The 20848-nt window shown below is 42.3% G+C and overlaps 1 protein-coding gene across 3 annotated transcripts in view; it reads left to right on the top strand.

Annotated features, from left to right (window-relative positions):
* Positions 1 to 20848, top strand: part of ccdc85c (coiled-coil domain containing 85C) — a 205910-nt gene that overhangs the window by 147663 nt on the left and 37399 nt on the right. For 2 of the 3 annotated variants that reach the window (XM_062968459.1, XM_003224837.4), the window contains exon 3: positions 14784 to 14888. In XM_062968459.1, coding sequence (XP_062824529.1) covers positions 14784 to 14888 — 105 coding nt within the window. The remainder of the gene's footprint in view (positions 1 to 14783; positions 14889 to 20848) is intronic. The other variant, XM_062968458.1, reaches the window with a different exon arrangement.

The raw sequence follows: 20848 nt of genomic DNA, 5'->3' as shown, positions 1-20848 counted from the left end.
GTTAGTATCCCACCTTGAAGCTCTGAAAATTGGATCTCAGAACATTGATAAATCTCTTACTACCTTCATCATATACCTTTGCAGCTATCTCAAAGGCACCAGATTTAGTCTGATCTTGGAAGCTAAGCAGGGTCAACCTTGGTCAGTAATTGACTGAGTTGGCTATATTTTAAAAGAAGAAACTGGCAAAATCACCATTGAATATGGGGTGCCATAAGTTGTCAATCAACTTGAAAGCACGTGCACACATTCTCCAACTGAAAGGAAGGCAATTATAAGTTTCCTGTGAATAAATCTTTTCAAGAAAACTCTATGACAGTGACACTATAAGACAGAGACACACATGGATATATATTTACTGACATTGCAAGTATTAGGATTAGCATTCTAACTCCCTCAAAAAGAGCACCTTTCCTAATGTTCCCAGACAGACAGTCTAGAGTCTGGATTATCACTTCATCCTTTGAGAACGAGCAGCAAAGTTACTGGAATAATTTAAGTAAAGTTTATTATGATTATCAAGACATAATAAAGAAAGAGTTATCATGGTCAATTGCAAACTGAGTTTAGCGCAACTATCATATATCATAGCAGACTCTTGGTATAGAAACCAAAGAGAAAACAATCCTAAAATTATTGACATAGTTATATACTTTAACATTTAAATTGTCTAACATCTCTTGGTGAATTTTAATCATTCAGAATCTTATTGGTTAGGCCTAATGATTTGTGTTCATTCTTCTTCAGAAATACACATTTGATCTATCATTTGTATTGTTTTGTGGACCTGACTGTTTTCTGATGACCTCTAATGTGTGTGAATGTATGCCTTCAAGTTGACTGTCAACTTATTGGCACTCCATGAATTTAATATATCTTAAGATTTCTTCTCAAAAGATTGAGTGCATCTGCTTTGTTTATGAACATCTCCATAAACATGAGCTTCTGTTTAAACTTCTGGCTATATCTGTGTTGGAAAAGCACAATGTGGGGGCTTAATGTAATCCCCAATCTCCTGTTTTGTGGTCATTGACTCTTCCAGAATCTCTGAATTGTACCATCTCCCAGTGTGGATTTCCTCTCATGGAAATCTCTGGGAGAGGCATCTTTTAAATAAGATGAATAAGTCCTCCCAGTACTATCTAAACATCAAGTAATACCCATTGTAAGAAAAGAGACATGGACCTGTGGATACTTCTTTTCAATTCTTCATCTTTAGCAGCCCATGTGTCTTCTGCCAAAAGAGGGTATTAGAGCAGATAATTGGTTCCAAACTCACTGGAGTTTTCTCATGCATGGCAGGGGGTTGGACTGGATGGCCCATGTGGTCTCTTCCAACTCTATTATTCTATGCCTGAGCTATACAGAGTTCTGAACATTTTTCAAATACACATCTTTGCCATGGATTCGGCTTCCAATGTTACAAATGTGCCTTCATTTTATACGGATGTACTTTCTTCTATATAGCTCATTTTATTCCAGACTCTCGATACAAAATACTGCTCTAATTGGGGCTGTATTTGGGGGCCCTGGTGGTGGCACAGTGTGTTAAAGCGCTAAGCTGCTGAACTTGCAGACCGAAAGGTCCCAGTTTCAAATCCCAGGAGCGGAATGAGCGCCCGCTGTTAGCCCCAGCTCCTACCAGCCTAGCAGTTCGAAAACATGCAAATGTGAGTAGATCAATAGGTACCGCTCTGGCGGGAAGGTAACGGCTCTCCATGCAGTCATGCCGGCCACATGACCTTGGAGGTGTCTACTGACAACGCCAGCTCTTCGGCTTAGATATGGAGATGAGCACCAACCTCAGAGTCGGTCACGACTGGACTTAATGTCAGGTGAAAACCTTTACCTTACTATTCATTTACATTTCTCTTTCTATCGTCCTTCTATTTAAAGCTTTTTGACAAAGTAAGACCCCTGTAACTCTGGAAATCCCTAACCTGTGTCTGGGGAGAGGGAATATTCTTTCCAGGGATTTCTAGGTCCTCCAACAATTCTATGGCATACTTCGTCTGGAAGTTACCAGACTTGGAAGACCTAGCAAATACTTAGAGAGAATATCTTAGAAATCTGTAGTTCCTATAACACAATTCTATAATAAGCTGGGACTGGAAGTGAGGTAATTTAATGGTGGATCGCATCTGCAGTTTCATGTAAATGCAGTTTGGCTGGGAACATATCGCCCACAGATACACAGCGGTCTTACTGTAATTGATTTTTTCACAGCTATCTTATATTGGGTACCATTTATTGGCAGAAAAAAACCCAAATGTAATAAAAATAGGAACACATTTTTACATCCTGAGTTACATTACTCAAGGGACTGGAAAGCAGCAATGAAGGATGCTTATTTCAAAATATTTTTGTAAGGCTGGATAAGAGTAATCTCTGCTAATGAAAAGTGGGAAAGATAATAACAATATCACTTCTTTGTGTGCAAACACACCAACAAAGCATACCCAAGGACTTTTTAGAATCATATTGCATTCGCTTGCTGTGCTATTAGTTCTTGTCTGTTAATAATAATTTAGGGATTTTCCCCCTCTATAATCTTTTAAAACTTTGTTACCAAGCACATCCTAATGGGTAATGTGTTTATCAGTACATGAGGTATCTGAGGAACACATAAGGAAGATTTTACAGGGGTAATTAAAAAGCTTTATCCCTCTTTTGACTGTTGTACTACCTTATTAGATTTGATTGAAAAGTGAAACATGTTGTTCAAGAAATGTATTTGGTGACAGACCTAATGAGACAACCCTGTGGACTTCAAAGCCCTGAATTAGTTGGTCTCACATTGCGTTTTCAGAACCAAGCCAGCCAAGATGCTTAGAATTAGAGTTAATGGAGTGTGTTGTAATGAAGGTGAAGGAGAAGCTATGTTGGCAAAACATCCTGTTAGCGATGCAAGGGGAGAATCATAGGAATGTAGAAAGCTGCATTACACCGAGCCAAGCCTTGTTCCATCTAGTTCAATATCATCTAGTATTAGTCGGTCCTCCAAATGCTTTTGGACCATGACTTTGCTCATTTATTACCACTGGCTGTGCTGGAGGGTTGATGGCGGTTGCAGTCAACAACATCTGGAGAGCCACCAGTTGGCCACCACTGACTATCTCCAGGGTTTTGGATTTCCCGCTCTTTACTTTCCTGGGACAAACTGTCTTTCAAGGTCATTCATGTTGTTCCAGTATCAACCTATGGTGTCCAGTGAGCCATTGTAGCCCACGGGAGTTCTACTAGCCATAACTAGAAAGGGAGTCATGGGTTTCCTGGCAAGCCAAGCAGAATTCAAACACCAGCTGTGCCCTACTTGGCAGTTCCACGATTGTTCAACCAGTTAATGCTTTAATCAGCCAACATACTTTATAAAATCTCTGCATTTTATATCACTGAGTACTGCCTGAAGATTTTAACTACTTTTCTTCTCAGACAGAAAAAATCCCTTTCAGTTGCATGCTTTGCCAAAATGTTAAAATATATGCTAGCTGTATGCTGACATTCTACAAATAGAGCAGTCATCCACATTTGTGAAGGCTATGGAATCAGGATGGAGGTTGAAGTCAACAACATCCGGAAAGCCACAAGTTGACCCCCACTGAAAGTGGAAAAATGTAAATATAAATAAAATGTTTAATCGTTGTTTTTTTTAATCTGAGATAACACTTACCTGTGCATTTGTAAGTCATCTAGTACATTTCTGTGGTCTACATTTGGTTGAAATTGACCACGGTATTGCACTAGATGACCTACAAATTTCTAGCAATGGTGGTGCCTATATGTTCTAGATTTCTTCAAGTCTTCATTTGCTCTAGTTTAACCCCATAAATTTCATAGGGTTTCTTAAGCAATAAATGCTCAAGGGGTAGTTTCCCGTTATTATTATTTTTTTTTAATGACCTTTAGAACCTGGTATTCCACAGTGGTCTCTCTTCCAAGTTCTAACTGTGCTTGATCTTACCTGGCTTCTGAGTTTCAACAGGATCTGATGCCTCTAGGTTGAAAATATATCTTAGAATACACTGTGCAAATAGGGTAATAATCATATTCTAGGTTCCAGTACTATGGGTAGGAACCGTCTCTCTCTCCAGATTTTAACACCAGTGTCGAGATATACAATTCTATAAATTGAAACTGAATTTCAATTAAATTAAACATATTAGGACCAGAGAAACACAATGAAAATTTTTGACCAAATGGTACAGAACCCTACTTAAATTATCCCATATAACTAAATCAGTCTTTAGATCTGAAAATCTGGCCATGTTGGCAGGTTGTCCTAGTAAAAAAGAAACCTTTTCTAGCTCTGTGCTACACATTTTATTCTGTAACCTACCTCAAACCATGAGGAGAAATGGGCAAGAGATAAAAATAATAATAATAATAATAATAATAATAATAATAATAATAATAATAATTATTATTATTATTATTATTATATTAGCACCTGAATATCAATCAAACTCTACTTATCTCTTGTGTGGCTTATGTTTTTAAAATTACTTGTTGTGTTGCCCGTTACTTTTTGTTACTTTAGGCAGTGACGTTCTGATTGATAAGCAAAAGGTCTGTAATATAATAAATTAATGTAAAATTTCCTCTTAAAATGTCCTTTAAAATCAATGAGAAAGCATTGCTTGTGTTATATAAGTAAACTTCATCCCCCATTGTTACATTGCTTTTGGGATCCAACTTCATTATATCCTCATTTCCTTTTCACCCCAAATATGTAAAATCATTATTGGTGTGATTGTCCCAGTTATATCTCATTACTTCAATGTTCCCATAGTTGGGAGAGGATAATTGGAAACAAACTACTCTGGGGGATATTATTTGAGTTCTTGGTTCTTTTATTCCCACTATAAGGAGTAATTCTGTTCGAGTTTTAATTGCTTACAACCATAGGTCATTGTATTATAATATCAGAGAGATTATACAAATAAGAAAGCTAAACTATAACATAGAATTTCTAACCCCACTTCTAATGCTAGGAACAGTAAGATTTCAAACTTTTGGGAGTGCCTTATAGTGACTTAGGTGTTAATGCTATTAAGACATTTACAATTCTAATACTGTAATACCAAAATATTTACTGAAAAGCAGTAATTACATTTTTATTTTTTGAGTAATTGAAGCAATAACAATTCAAGGTCATGTTTGGTTTCTGTTGAACCATTAGTTAATGCTTTGTGGGCAATGTTTATAGGCTGAACTGGCTGTCCATGTTGCATGAAAACATTGTCTGGAAATCCTCAGGCCTTATTCATCAACATTACTGTCATCAATTCAGTCATACTGTCCTAACTGTAAAGTTATATGATATCCCACTATAACAAAACTCGCAAAGCAAAATACACGAAGTCGCAGATTTCAACGGCAAGGTTTATATCATCAGACACATTGTACAATGAAAGTGATGTATTTATGTATATCTATAAATTCACAAGGAATACTGAGTGGACAGAAAGCAGAAGCAGCAACTCCCTTTATGAAACTATCATCAGAAATACTTAAAAAAATCATTTCAGTCTGCAATTAATTTCCAAAAATGGGACAAAAAGTCATGTCTAATTTATAGGGCTCTCTTTAGTGGAGCACGCATGTCTTTTCTCCGTTAACAGCAGTAAAGTAGATGAGTGACTTTTGAGGGTATCCAAAAATAACTCACGGAATCCTTCTTCAAGCTCTTTTATCCTGATATAGAGAATATTTAGAAAGAAAAGGAGCAAGACACTTGTCTAATAGTGTACTCTAAAAGTTCTGTGTATTCTGAAAATGAAACTACTGCACAGGTGTACACCAAAACTCCTTCCTGGATTTTGATTTCATATATATGTGAATCTATATTTGAAGGTATCTCATTCAAATTCATTTTATTTTAACAATGACCAAAATCCCTTCAGATCCATGGGCTACCTTCACTATTCTTTTGAAGTGGAAAATATTGCAGTAACAGATACAACTCACTAATTTAATAGAGCATTAAAAAACCTGGAAGGTCATGTTTTTGTAGTTTCAGAGAAGAGGATGACATGCTTCAAAAAACTGTAAAATTAATGACCACAGTTCTAGCTCATAAAATGACGTCTTTCCCATTCAACAGTCTACATTTTACTGCCTGATATATTAGATATTTTTTAGTTTCTCCACAAAGGGGGGCATGTTAAGTGAAGTGTGAATCCAGAGGATCCCGATGATGATGATGATGATGATGATGATGATGATGATGATGATAATGATTGATGTATTGCCTGGCTCTCCCTGCAGCTCAAGGTGGGATACAACATTATTAAAACAAGGGATAAAACACTATTAAAAGACATAAACGAGATACAAGTTAAAATCCACTGATGGAAATGCAGATTAAAATTCCCAACTTAAAATAAACCCCGGCCGACAGTATCCTCTCCAAAACAGTGACCAGAAGAGATACCATATTACTTGCAGTTGCCATTATGCCAGGATACTGGCAAAAGAGAAAGGGAAGATTCTGGGTGTGGAATGATAGAGGCAAGATGGCGGCATGAAAACAGCCTCCGTGACTAGCTCCGCCGACGAGGAGCAAAAATACCGCCACTTATCCCTGTTATACGGCCCCACCATACCCCCAACCGGCTGCTATTAGAGGGGTGAGGCTGCTGGCTAACTCTGGAAACGTGGCCTTACTGCAAGGGCTGTAGGAGCCGCCGACGGAGCTGCAGAAGTCCAGGAGGGAGAGGAGAAGCCCGGCCGCCATTCCGGCTGCCCGATCTGAGAGTCCCGACGGTGGTGGTGAGCATTGGGGGGGAGCCGGACGATCGCTCCCAGCTCTCTTCTGTTTATCTGAGCCCACGCCGAACCGGGTGGCCTCTCCCCGGTCTCGTCCTCAACTCTGGAGGCAGCGCCGAACTGGGCTGCCTCCCCGAGTGCTCTTACCAGCCTTGGAGGCCTTCTTTTCAGCTCCTGCCTCGGCCTCCGACGACCACCCGCACCCTCTGGAGGCAGCGCCGAACCGGGCTGCCTCCCCGAGTGCTCTTACCAGCCTTGGAGGCCTTCTTTTCAGCTCCTGCCTCGGCCTCCGACGACCACCCGCACCCTCTGGAGGCAGCGCCGAACCGGGCTGCCTCCCCGAGTGCTCTTACCAGCCTTGGAGGCCTTCTTTTCAGCTCCTGCCTCGGCCTCCGACGACCACCCGCACCCTCTGGAGGCAGCGCCGAACCGGGCTGCCTCCCCGAGTGCTCTTACCAGCCTTGGAGGCCTTCTTTTCAGCTCCTGCCTCGGCCTCCGACGACCACCCGCACCCTCTGGAGGCAGCGCCGAACCGGGCTGCCTCCCCGAGTGCTCTTACCAGCCTTGGAGGCTTTCTTTTCAGCTCCTGCCTCGGCCTCCGGTGACCACCCTCGCCCTCTGGAGGCAGCTTCGAATCGGGTGGCCTCTCCTAGCCCCCCCCCTTCAGCCATCAGAAAACAACGAGGCCTCTGGAAGCCGCGCCGAACCGGGCGGCTTCCTGTAGCCTTCACTCAGCCTCGAAGAGAATCTAGGCCTTTGGAGGCCACGCCGGACCGGGTGGCCTCCTCCAACCTCTTTCCGGCCTTGTAATAACTAGGCCCGTGGAGGCCGCGCCGAACCGGGCGGCCACCTCCAGCCCTCTCTCGGACGTGCTAAAGAGAATCGGCCTCCGGGGACCGCTCCGGACTGGGCGGCCTCCCGCAGCTCTTTCAGCGCTGTGCCTTGGGGCTTTCGGGCCTACCCTGAGAGTTGTTGGAGCTGTTTGAAGGCTGTAGAGGATCGCGGAGGAGAGGAGGAGGGAGGAAGTAGCCCGTCCGCCATTCCAGCGTTTTTCCTCTGGCACTGGAGGTCGTGTTACGGGGGAAGACAACCTCATCAGCTCTGCTCTACTGCATTTACATCGAACCAGGAGGCCTCGAGATATCCTCAATTGGGTGGACCTGTATGAAGCAGCTTCTATAAGACTCTGAGTGTTTACAGCCTGGCTTCTTTTTTTTTTTTTTGGTGTGTGTGTACGTGTTTGTGTGTGTGTGTTAACAGAGTCGGGAGTGAGAAAGCTTTTAACTTAATTCAGGGAAGTAGTTTTGGTCGTGAGAGGGGGCAGGTTTTTAACCTGGTATTAATGTCATAGGAAGTGATCACATAGGATTGGAGAGTACCGTGAGTTTACTGTTTGGTAATTGATGGCTCTAGAATGTGAATTGATGGTTTGTGTATGTTGGTGGATGTACTGTTGAATGAAAGCTTGAACGGAACGTGGTGTTAATTCTTGAAAGAGTAGAGTGGTATACTATAGGAAGGTTCTCTGAGAAGGTAACAGGAAATGAGTTGGAAGGAAACTTCAGGGAAGAATGAACTCGCAAACCTATGTGATCTGCTGGGAAAATCATTCAATACCGTCTTGCAACAGCTGGAAATTCTGAACTTGAAACTTGACCATCTCTTCAAAGGAATTTCCCTGATTGTAAAAAATCCTTCTCCTACGGACATTATAACAACTATATCAACCAGGCCCATTAACATGAATAAGGAATTAAGCTCTCTGGAAGGCCATGGGGGAATTAAGCCTAAGGAGGAGAAGGTAGTCGTCGGATCAGGCCTTGGAGTAACTAGAAAGGGGGGTGGGGCCTTATCTGTGGGAATGAGCATGGGGAGGATGGATAGGAAGGATACCAACAATGCCCTGCAGAAGCCGAATAATGAGCTGTCCTCTAAATTGGTCGAACAATCTTTGGTTACTTCCTGCAATTCTCAACATCTTTTACGAACAAATAAGGTTGCAGTGGAAGTTTCAGACTCATTATTGAATAGAGGCAGGTGGACTTCTAAGCGAGCGGTCCAGATATCTCTCTCTCAAATTTTATCCATAAGCCGGTCGGAAGTGAAGATTAAGACTATCGACTGGCTTTGTAGGGAGTACCAATCCTGGAACCGCTCCCTGTGTCTTATCATCGGCTTGGAAGATAAAATATTAAGGGATAAATTGTATTTGTGTGGGCCTAAACTGCAACAGTGGGGCATCACTCTTAGGAGGGTGCTAGTAGACCCACTAATTCGCCCCTTGGACATCGGGCCGAGTATGGATGTTCAAGATTCCCCACTGCGAAGTCGTGCTTGTTCTACCCCCCAGTCCCACAACAAGTCTCCACTCTTGTCTAGTCGGCTTACTATTCATGATGAGGCCAAATCAATCGACTCCTCTCTCCCATTAATGGAGAGAAGCTCCTTTTGTAAACAAACAAGCACTTTTGGAGGCTTTCCTTTCCAGGACAGTTGACTAGTCCCGGCAACTGGCAATTCCGCCCAGTTCTTCCATCAGGGGGAGGAGGGCTTGACTGGAGGTGGCTCCATTGAGGTGATATGGGGGAGGAGAAAGCACGGTCACCACCAACCCAGGGAGAAGCGCAACAGAGTTTTTGCGACCCTGGAGAGGATTAGGTGTGGTAGTCTTCAGGACAGACCCCCCAACCTTAAGGTCTTGCTTTTGAACGCCAGATCTGTCAATGGTAAAACAGCTGTCATCCAGGATTTGATCCTGGATGAGAGGGCAGATCTGGCATGCATCACTGAGACATGGCTGGATGAGCTGGGAGGTGTGAATCTTACCCAGCTGTGTCCTCCTGGTTTCGGGGTGCATCAACAGGCCAGAGTTGGGGGGCGGGGAGGAGGAGTTGCGGTGATCTTTCGGCAGTCCATCGCCCTGATCAGATGCGCCGTTCCACAATCCCCGAGGTTCGAGTGTGTCTTCCTGAAGGTGGGAGCCCGAGACAGCTTGGGGATTCTGTTGGTGTACCGTCCACCCCGCGACCCAGCAGTCTCTCTGTCCGAGCTAGCAGAAGTGGTCTCCAATGCGGCCCTTGTCTCCCAACAACTGATAGTTTTGGGAGACTTTAACATTCATGCCGAGACCACATTGACAGGTGCAGCTCAGGATTTCATGGTTGCCATGACAACCATGGGGCTGTCTCAAGTTATATCTGGGCCCACACATCAGGCAGGACACACCTTGGACCTTGTTTTTATTGTGGACGGTGGGACAGTCAGAGTGGAAGAGCAAAACATTCTTCCATTGTCATGGTCTGACCATCATCTGATCTGTTTAAGTATCGCCGTGCCTTCTAACCTCCGCAGGGGTGGTGGACCCATTAAGATGGTCCGCCCCAGGAGACTGATGGATCCGGATGGACTTCTGAGGTCTCTTGGGGATCTTCCTGTCCTGGAGACTGGCGATCCTGTCGATGTCCTGGTTGATCGCTATAATAGTGAGCTATCAAGGGCATTGGACACGATCGCTCCCGAACGTCCCCTCTCACTGCGTAGAGTCGCGTCGACTCCTTGGTTTACCGAGGAGTTGGCTGTGATGAAGCGTAGGAGGAGGGGACTAGAGTGCATCTGGAGGAAATCTCGGGACGTGTCCGACCAAGCACGGGCTAAAGCCGCTATTAAGGCGTACTCCGTGGCTCTGCGAGCAGCCAGGAAAGTTTTCACGACTGCCCGCATAGCGTCTGCAGCCAACAGGCCATCGGAGTTGTTCCGAGTTGTGGGGGAGCTCCTGCGGCCTCCTGAGGTCCAGGGGCTTCCCGATGACTTGGCAACTGGGTGCAGCGATTTCGCGCACCACTTTGCAGGCAAAGTTGCTCAGATACGCCTTGAGCTAGACTCCAGCTCAATTGTGGTCTCAGCGGAGGTAACCGAGGTACCTGTCTGTTCGATCTTATGGGATTCTTTCCGGCTTGTTCTTCCTGATGACGTGGAGGGGATTCTTGGGTCTGTGAGGGCGACCACCTGCGCTCTGGATCCTTGTCCCTCTTGGCTGGTCAAGCTGGCCAAAGATGGGTTGTTGGATTGGTTTGTGACCATAATAAATGCTTCTTTGGTTCAGGGGTCGGTGCCATCCTACTTTAAGCAGGCGGTAGTAAAACCACTACTAAAAAAGCCTTCGCTTGACCCATCTATTTGTAACAACTACAGACCAATCTCCAACCTCCCGTTTTTGGGCAAGGTTCTGGAGCGGGTGGTTGCCACGCAGCTCCAGGAATTTCTCGATGACACTGATTTTCTGGACCGCTCGCAGTCTGGCTTCAGGCCTGGGCACAGCACCGAGATGGCTTTGGTCGCCCTGGTGGATGACCTCCGCAGGGAGCTGGACAGGGGGAGTGTGACCCTGCTGGTTCTCTTGGACATCTCAGCGGCTTTCGATACCATCGACCATAGTATCCTTCTGGGGAGGCTCGCCGGGATGGGGCTCGGTGGCACGGTTCTGCTGTGGCTCCAGTCCTTCCTGGAGGGTCGTTCCCAGAGGGTGAAGCTGGGGGACACCTGCTCGGACCCCTGGCCATTGACCTGTGGGGTCCCGCAAGGGTCTATTTTATCCCCTATGCTATTTAACATCTACATGAAACCGTTGGGAGAGGTCATCCGGAGTTTTGGAGGGTGTTGCCATCTCTACGCAGATGACACGCAAATCCACTACTCATTTCCATCTAACTCCAAGGAAGCCCCTCGGATTCTGAACCAGTGCCTGGCCGCTGTGGCGGACTGGATGAGGAGGAACAAGCTGAGGATCAATCCTGACAAGACAGAGGCCCTCCTGGTCAGTCGCCCATCTGATCGGGGTATTGGGTGGCAACCTGTGCTGGACGGGGTTGCACTCCCCCTGAAATCACAGGTCCGCAGTTTGGGGGTCCTCCTGGATTCAGCGTTGACGCTTGAGGCTCAGGTGTCGGCGGTGGCCGGGAGGGCTTTCGCACAACTCAAACTTGTGCGCCAACTGCGACCATACCTCGTGAAGTCTGACTTGACCACGGTGGTGCATGCCTTAGTTACCTCTAGACTGGACTACTGTAATGCGCTCTACGTGGGGCTTCCCTTGAAGACGGCCCGGAAACTACAATTGGTCCAGCGCTTGGCAGCCAGATTAATAACAGGGGCGAGCTACAGGGAACGATCTACTCCCCTGTTTAAAGAGCTCCACTGGCTGCCGTTCACTTTCCGGTCCCAATTCAAGGTGCAGACCATCATCTATAAAGCCCTAAACGGTTTGGGACCCACCTACCTTAGGGACCGTATCTCCTACCATAAACCTGCTCGTTCCCTCCGCTCATCCGGGGAGGCCCTTCTTTCGCCACTGCCTCTGTCCCAGGCCCGTCTTGTGGGAACGAGGGAGAGGGCTTTTTCTGCTGTGGCCCCCCGACTGTGGAATTCATTGCCCACTGAGATTAGGCAAGCCCCCACCTTGTTAGCCTTTAAGAAAGATCTAAAAACATGGCTTTTCCGATGTGCCTTTGGGGAGTAAATGTAATATATTGCTCTGGCCATTCCCCTTGGTTTTTATCCTTTAGACTGCGCCACCATTTTATTTCCCTGTTTCCCCCTATTCCTATGTCTCTCTCTCCCAAGTTTTTAATTAAGTGTTCATGTGACCTGCCCTGGTTTTCATTGTTTTCTCCGATTTGGGTTGTAATATATATTCGATGATTTTGCACTGTTATATTGTGTTTGATTTGCTGTTTATTTTGTTATATTGTATGGTGTCTGGGCATGGCCCCATGTAAGCCGCCCCGAGTCCCCATAGGGGAGATGGTGGCGGGGTATAAATAAAGTTTTATTATTATTATTATTATTATGAGTTTCAATTTTTTTAAAAATTGACATGGTTTTCTGGGAAAAAAAATTCTTGAAAATTATGTCAAAAAATAGGGACAGTCAGAGAGGACTTTGGGGAACTGTGTGGAGTTTGATCCACAAAAATAGGGCTTCGGAGCTGCAAGCACCCTGTGAACCATGCATTAGATAAGTGGTTCTCAACCTGTGGGCTCCCAGATGTTTTGGCCTTCAACTCCCAGAAATTCTAACAGCTGATAAACTGAATGGGATTTCTGAGAGTTATAGGCCAAAACACCTGGGGACCCACAGGTTGAGAACCACTGCATTAGACAAACCTCTCTGGTTATGGTTTGCCAAAGATATCACAACTAGGAAGGCCCTCTCTTGATAGGAACCATAGGAATAAAGCCCAATTAATGTAAATTATTATATTTCTGATTTTTAAAATTATGGAAATTGATGGCATATAGCATTCAGTTTTGTGTACAAACAGATAAATGTACATTTACACACATATCTCTATAATATGAAATTTGCCAGCAGTGCTTTAAAATGATATATTGTGCACAATAATGTTTCAATCAAATGAATTATGCTTCTTGCTTCTTGCAGGGGGTTGGACTGGATGGCCTGTGAGGTCTTTTCCAACTCTACGATTCTATGATGCTATGATTCTATCATTCAAACTATAATTTTTTGAAATCTCATTTCTCCAAAATATCTAATTCTTATGAGAACACACACACATACACACCACTCCTATGGCAAAGGCCATAGGTCCACATTTCAATATATTTCAAAGAGCTGCAGACTTGGTGGAAATAGATGTCACAAAATCACATGACATAGGGAAGATTAGGGAGTTAATGTGATTGCCTTAGGTTAATTTGTATCCTATCTGTAATTGTGGTCCAGAGCAGAGGTAATGCCAACTTTTTGCAAATGGTGAATTGAAATCATGGAACATTTTCTCATCTCTCTTCCTTTCCAAAGATAACCCAGAACTATTATTACTTCTGCAGTTTTTATATACTGTATGTGGGGAGAGGGAGAAATACATAAACAACACTTCTGACAGGTTTTCTCTGGGTTCCAAAAGAATGCAATTACAGTCAGCTGTCCACATTTGCAGAGGTTAGTGGCACCGGACCCCTGTGAAATTGAAAAACTGTGAATTACTATTTTTATTATTTTAAAAATTGTGTTTTAAATTGATAGGCAGAAATATCTGCCTTTATGTTATTTATTCTTTGATAAGAGCTGCCAGAGCTTGAAAGATTCCAAAATTAAGGCCAGAGTGTGTGGGTTGCCGGTCATCTTCAATCAAGCCTTTGAGAATATTTAGCCCTTAGTTGCCCTATAGTAATCACACATGCTGCACTTTATCCCATGCCCTCTCTCCATTACTGCAGCTGGCACTTACTTTATTCCAATGTTTACAGCCCGACCATGGTGCCAGTAATTTACCGCCACAGTTAAGAGAATCGCAGCTTGATTCAGTCTGAATTGATGTTTTATATGTTGCATGTGTTTTATTTTATTGTATTTTATACTGTATTCACTTTTATGTTGTTTTTAGGCACCTTGTGCCATCTGTAAACTGCCCCAAATCCCTTTGGGGAGATGGTAGCGGGATATAAGAATAAAGTTATTATAAAGTTATTATTGTATCACGGAAAGGAACAAGAAATGTATTTGAAATGCTAAAATATGTCTTCTTACATTTTGAAGAATAAGAACATGAATTAAGAATGCTTTCAAAGAGGTAGTGTCAAGGACAGAACGCCATAAGATAATGAATCCAATTGCTATAAGCACAAACCTCTGTGAATATCGGTCTTTCGTATTCATCAATGTTCAAGCCACTAAAGATGTTTTAATAATTCCCCTTTAAAGTATAAATAAACTAAATTTTCTAGTAGGGCTGAATCTAATTCCCTTTGCTGACAGACAGCTTCCATCAATGGACTGGATATGATGAGTTCTTTTCCTCTTTCCTTGTTGTGTTGGCAGATGCCTTCTATCAATAGAACTGTCACCTCTAAATGTAATCTATAGTGGTTCTCCAGTACATATTATTGAGCCAAATTAATTAAGAATTGAATGGGAAACCACTAAGGAACTGAAAGTAGAAGGAAGTTCAATTCGCTCAAAGCAGATGTCTTATTTTCTCTTTCTCTTCTTTGCAGCAGTCAACAACTGGAGATTTGAGGACTCTGCGGAAAGGGTTATCCCCGTACCATTCGGAGTCCCAGCTGTCATCACTGCCACAGTATCAGGATGCCATGCAAAATGTAAGATGCACATTTAGCTAACTACTAAGTATAATTGTCTTGGTGGGTGTCTTAGAAGGAGAAGGAGCCACAGCTTAACCCAAGAATGTACATTTCTAGTTGACTAGAACTAACTTCAGCATTCTGAAAACTGGAACTCTAGGGACAAAATAGAGTTGCTTAGTTGACTATTGAACTTGTGTATATTTCCTTTTGTTGTTGTGCACTTAATATTGTTTGCACTTAATATGGGGAAGCACTTGCTATGAATGGATGCCATGTAATGTGAGGACCACATGGCTGAATCTGACAGAGCTCAAAATGTACTACAGCATGACCCCTATATCCATATGATCAGTATCCATGGTTTCACCTCTCACATCATACAAAATATATCCTCTTTAGGAAATTCTATGGTATGCTTTCACTGGAAGTTGTTATAGAGTTGTGTTGGAGGACCTAGCAAATTCTTACATTCTTAGATTGGATAAATGACTATTGTTTACTTCCTTGGTGCCTTATATTTAGACCAGGATTGTTTCTTTGAAGTCTATGAGTTTGTGTAACTCACACGTTGCTTTGCTGTTTTCTGAAGAATCTTTGCTGAAATAGAATAGTTTGCTTTTATATCTTAGAAACCTCTTTTTTATTCCTGTGACATCTCTAACTACTAGACACAATGGTGTTGATGACAACTTAAAAGTACTTCAAAGTGCTTGTTTTCCAAATACTTATCTAGGACTTCTAGAGCGCTTTGCTGTTGAAATAGAATTGTTGGTAGATGGTTTTGCATAACAAACACAGCCTGTAAAACTTCCCAAGGATTTGCTATTATCAAGCAAAAAGATGCTATAAATTGTGATTGTTGTATATCTACCAGTGCTAGTGCATTCTGAAACTTAAGGATTTGGGGGAGAAGATAACAGTTTAAAGGAAGGAACAATGATGTTGTCTGTACAGAAAGGAAGAGCACAGATTAGATATTCAAGGGCATGGAACCAAGGACACCTTTATTCCATGCAAGGATAGTTCATGCAAAGAGGTCTTTTTGGGACCTACACTGAGGCCGGAGGAAATTCAAGGTATGATGATCTGATTTAGGAATATATTCAGGTCTTTCTAGTTGATCTGAAAGCTAGGTTGAAGGTGACTCAGAGCCTGAGGTTTGGTTTATGGATGATGCTGATTTGACAGCAAAGAACATTTGTTCCTTACCTTGGACTCCTGGGATGCATGTGAGGTGAATACTCTTATACAATCTACTTGATTTCACATCCCCATATTAACGCTTAAGCATTTTCACAATAGAGTACTGTATATCCTCACATATAAGTTGATCTCAGGTATAAGTCAAAGGCAGTTTTTTGGGGGGGATAATGGATTTTGATATAACTTGAAAATCATTCTGCAGAGAGGGGAAAGTGCCAGCACTGTCTCAGGAGGTCACCCACTGTCATTTTCATATCCAGGTATTCAAAAAGCCTTTTTGCCATTCTCCTCGAAGATGGGGATGGTTCCCTTTCATACACATACACAAACTCCCTCAGGGTTTCTTTCAGGCTATCCCAGGCTAGAATAAGCTCTCATATTTTACCACTCAGCACAGAGAAGGGTGTGATAATGATACTACTACTACTACTACTACTAATAATAATAATAATAATAATAATATTTTCTTTGCGGTTGCAAGAAAATAGCCCAGACTGACTATATTGAACGTCACAACAGGCTAACAGCAATGGTTCACTGGAACCTTTGCAAGAAGTATGACTTACCCTGCAGTAAAATCTGGTATGAGCACAAGCTGGAAAAGACCATGGAAAACAAAGAAGCAAAAATACTTTGGAATTTTAGAATCCAAACAGATAAACACCTGCCACACAGCACATCAGATATAACGATTGTGGAAAAGAAACATGTTTCTATTATAGACATTGCAGTACCAGGAGACAGTAGAGGGCAAAGAGCTGGAAAAGATCACAAAATACAAGGATGTAATTGGATGATTATGACAAAAGAGAACAGCAGTGGTACCAATAGTGGCTGGTGCTCTTGGAGGCATTCCAAGAAACCTCGAAGAGCACTTGAAAAGCCTTTGGATAGAACATCACTCCACATGCTGCAGAAGGCAGCACTTCTCAGAACTGCACACATTCTATGAAATACCTCTACTATCCTAGAGCCTGATACTCAGAGACGAATCACAGACACTTGGACCTAATATGCATGTGTGCTGTGATGTTATGTACATGTAATTATTATTATTATTATTATTATTATTAATAATAATAATAATAATAATATATTTATTAGCTGCCTCTCCTTACGGGTCAAGGAAGGGTACAATGTCGTTAAAATAAAGAGATAAAACACTATTCAAATACAAGATACACAGAGTTAAAATGCAGGTTAAAATTCTCTGATAAATGCAGGTTAAAATCCACAAGTTAAAATTAATAGAGTTAAGGTATGGTAAGTCAACCCAGGTATTTGTTTGTGGCCTCCCATCAAAGTTAGAACCAGGGCTCTCCTTGTTTAGCTTCAAAGATCAGACGGGATCTGGTGCCTTTCAGGTGCTTAGGCTCTTCGTTTAAATTTGGTTAAAAGAAAATTTATGCTTAAAAATGTATATGCATATGCCTTTGCATCTCATCATTTTAGTGTAGCAGCCGTAGTGTAGCAGGGATTTGTCAAGATCTAGGGTTTGCTTTGCTTTGCTATCCATAAAACGTTTCCAGAGAATGAGAAGAGGACAAATGTATCTCTCAGTTTACTAATCTCTGGCATGTCATATGGTTGATGAAGTTGGGTGCTTTGCCAATTCAGTGCCCAGTGTGAATGAAATCTTCTTACGTTATTCATTTGGGCGTGTTCTAAACCTTAAGATAAGCAGCAGGGAGCTTTTGAAATATCTTACATAGTTTCTTGTTATGGTTCACTTTATACATCTTAGGTACTGGGAGAAATGTATGGAATGTGAGAAGTGCTACCAGTGTTAGGCTGAGTGAAGATACCACACAAAAGAGGCTGTTAAGTACTAAGATATATTACATGCCTACTTAGTTAAAGGAAAGGGGGTCTGTTTTATGTATTAGAACATGTATCTTCCATTCTGTATAAGGGCATGTTTATATTTATTTATTTACATATTTCTTGTCTTATATCAAAAGATTACAGGATAACATGTATGCCCAGTCCATTTAAAGTCAAGCTGATGTGAATTTTGGTTATCCGAGCTGTGGTTTGTGGTCCAAAAACTTCTGGAGGGACACAGGTTGCACTTTCTTTGTTACAAAGTCAAGTGTAGTAGGTATGGAAGCTCCTGCATTTTCCAAACAAGTTATAGCCATATTTCTACCCCCCCCCCCAATTCTTTCACGTGGGTCTTCGTTGCTTGTCAAATTCCCTAGTGCCTTAATATGATAAATATGCATTTTTCAGTATTATTCTGTATAGCACACTATCGACTATGAGTTCTGCTTTCAGGCAACAGACTTGACAATGAAGTGTTTTGAATCATTTTTAGGATCCAGATTGTCATTATTTAAATATGTTGCAACTTCTTTCCTATTTGTTGAAAAAAAATCTTACTATATTTATCACCAGCATCAATCAGTGTGGGAGGCTAGGCTTATACAACCATGTAAATAACATGGTAAAGATTTTGCTGTATTGTACTGTGGCTTATAGTGAGAAACTGTGCCTCACAATGAGGACAGTTGACTGCTTCGATGCCTCGCTCACAGATAGAAGAATATATTATTATTGTATATTAGAAAGAACATTACATTGATCCTTTCTCCTTGAGATGTTTCCTGTAGGAAGGGAAGGGAGTTAGTAAACAGTTGAAATGAAATATTGGCGGCAACAAGAATTGTATCACAGGTTGAACCATGAACCATGGGGCCAGGCTGTGGAGCAGGCTGTTGAGCAGCTGCTGCAATAAATCACTCTGACCATGAGGTCATGAGTTCGAGGCCAGCCCGTGGCAGGGTGAGCACCCATCAATTAAAAAAAAAATAGCCCCTGCTCGTTGCTGACATAGCAACCCGAAAGTGGGGAGGCAAGTTTAACTAATTTGCGACTTGGAATGAGGAAGTGCCATCAGAGTGGATGATGAAGCAGCTGCTCCCCCCTGTGGCCAGAATCAAACATCCCCTCAGGAGAAGGTTAACTTGCCTCTGCATCTGTCTGTCTGTCTGTCTCTGTCTCAGTTCGATGTGTTTATGGGCATTGAATGTTTGCCCTGTATGTTTATAATGTGATCCGCCCTGATTCCCCTTCAGGGTGAGAAGGGCGAAATATAAATACTGTAAATAAATAATAATAATGAAGGCACAGTGTTTTGTAGCGGTTTGGACACTGGACTATGCCTTGGAAATCAGTGTTTGAATCCCTGCTTGGGTATGGAAACCCAATATGTGATCTTGGGTGAATTACTATCTCTTAGCCGCAGAGGAAGGCAAAGGCAAACCCTCACCGAACAAATCTTGCCAAGAAAACCTTAGTGTTGTAAGTCTGAAATGACTGGAAAGTCCAAAGAACAACAGGGCACACACAACCAAAAGTAATAAACTGTAGACTTTCCTATCCAGATTGTAAGCTTTCTTATCCAGGAGTAGCCTATAGCTGGGCCGGTATCAGAATCATAAAAAGTCACCCCTTTGGACAACAAATCTGCCAGACCCCCAGCCAGAATGGGTTTAAGGGATTTTGGGGAAGTGTACCCCTCAAAAGGAACTATTTAAGTGAGTGCAGTTGAAAGCATGAGAATACCTCCCTTCTAGTACTCCACATAGGGTAGCTGTAAAAAGATCCAAAGATTCCCAGTTCTAGCTCCCATTGCTCCTAATATCTGGTAGGTGTCAACATACTTAAATCTTATAACCACAGCATATGATTCTGATGACTTAGCAAAGTGTCCCTGAGTGTGGCTGAAGTGTTTCTGTAATCCAACCATAAAGTACTCTTGTTTTGTTTGACGTATGCTGTCCTGATATCAGCCTAGATCTTATCTTCTCCTTTGAAAAAGTGACCAGGCACTCCAATAACACTGCATGGCACTTACTCACATATCTTTCGGTTTCCCTTTCAATGGCTGAATACAGAAGAAAAGAAAAGGTACCTTAATTGAATAATTCAGATGAAACCAGGCTCACAATTTTACAACAGTTGGTTATCTTCTTTGCAGTTGCAGGGAACTGGTAGGATTTTATAATTCTGCACTAGGGCAGTTATTTATGTATATACGTATTTAAATATTTATAACCCACCCTTTATTGTGGATTTTTCAGGGCAGACAGATAAAACAATAAACAATTCAGATACAGATTAAAGCAATAAAGTATCTTAAACAGGATAGACATATTAAATCCAACAAGTTAAAACAGTTTAAACGTCTGCAACAATTAAAAGCCATGCACATGTACAATTAAAGCAAATTAAGCTCCCAAGGGTTTAATAAAAAGTCATGCCTTGGCTTAGGGCCAGAAAGAAACAGAAACTGGCACCAATTGGACCTCCAAGAGGAAGCCTTTCTAACAGTTTAAAATAAAGTCATGAGATTTGGGAATAGGGGGACTAAACTACATTGAAGAGCATGCTAGGACATGCCGTACTTCTTGCAGAACTAAACATCCCAATTAGAATAAATAGGAACCTCTCAAAATATCCCTCATACTTCCATGATATGGGTAACATTTTGCTTGTGTTTGTTGTTAGCTGCTATCAAATCAACTTTGACCAAAGATGACCCTATCGATTAAAGACCCTGGCCCCTTCCACAAGCTGAATAAAATCCCACATTTTCTGCTTTGAACTAGGATATATGGCATCCAGTTCAAAGCAGATATTGTGGAATTTTCTGCCTTGATATTCTGGGTTATATGGCTTTGTGGAAGGATCCATTGTTATCAACAGCCCTTCTCAAGTTTTGCAAACTGACGACTGTGGCTTCATTGGTTCAGTTATTTATTTATCAT

Source organism: Anolis carolinensis, chromosome 1 (genome assembly GCF_035594765.1).
Source record: "Anolis carolinensis isolate JA03-04 chromosome 1, rAnoCar3.1.pri, whole genome shotgun sequence".
Taxonomy (NCBI): Eukaryota; Metazoa; Chordata; class Lepidosauria; order Squamata; family Dactyloidae; genus Anolis; species Anolis carolinensis.
Note: the sequence above shows the minus strand (reverse complement) of the source record. Positions and strands in the feature narration are given on the sequence as shown.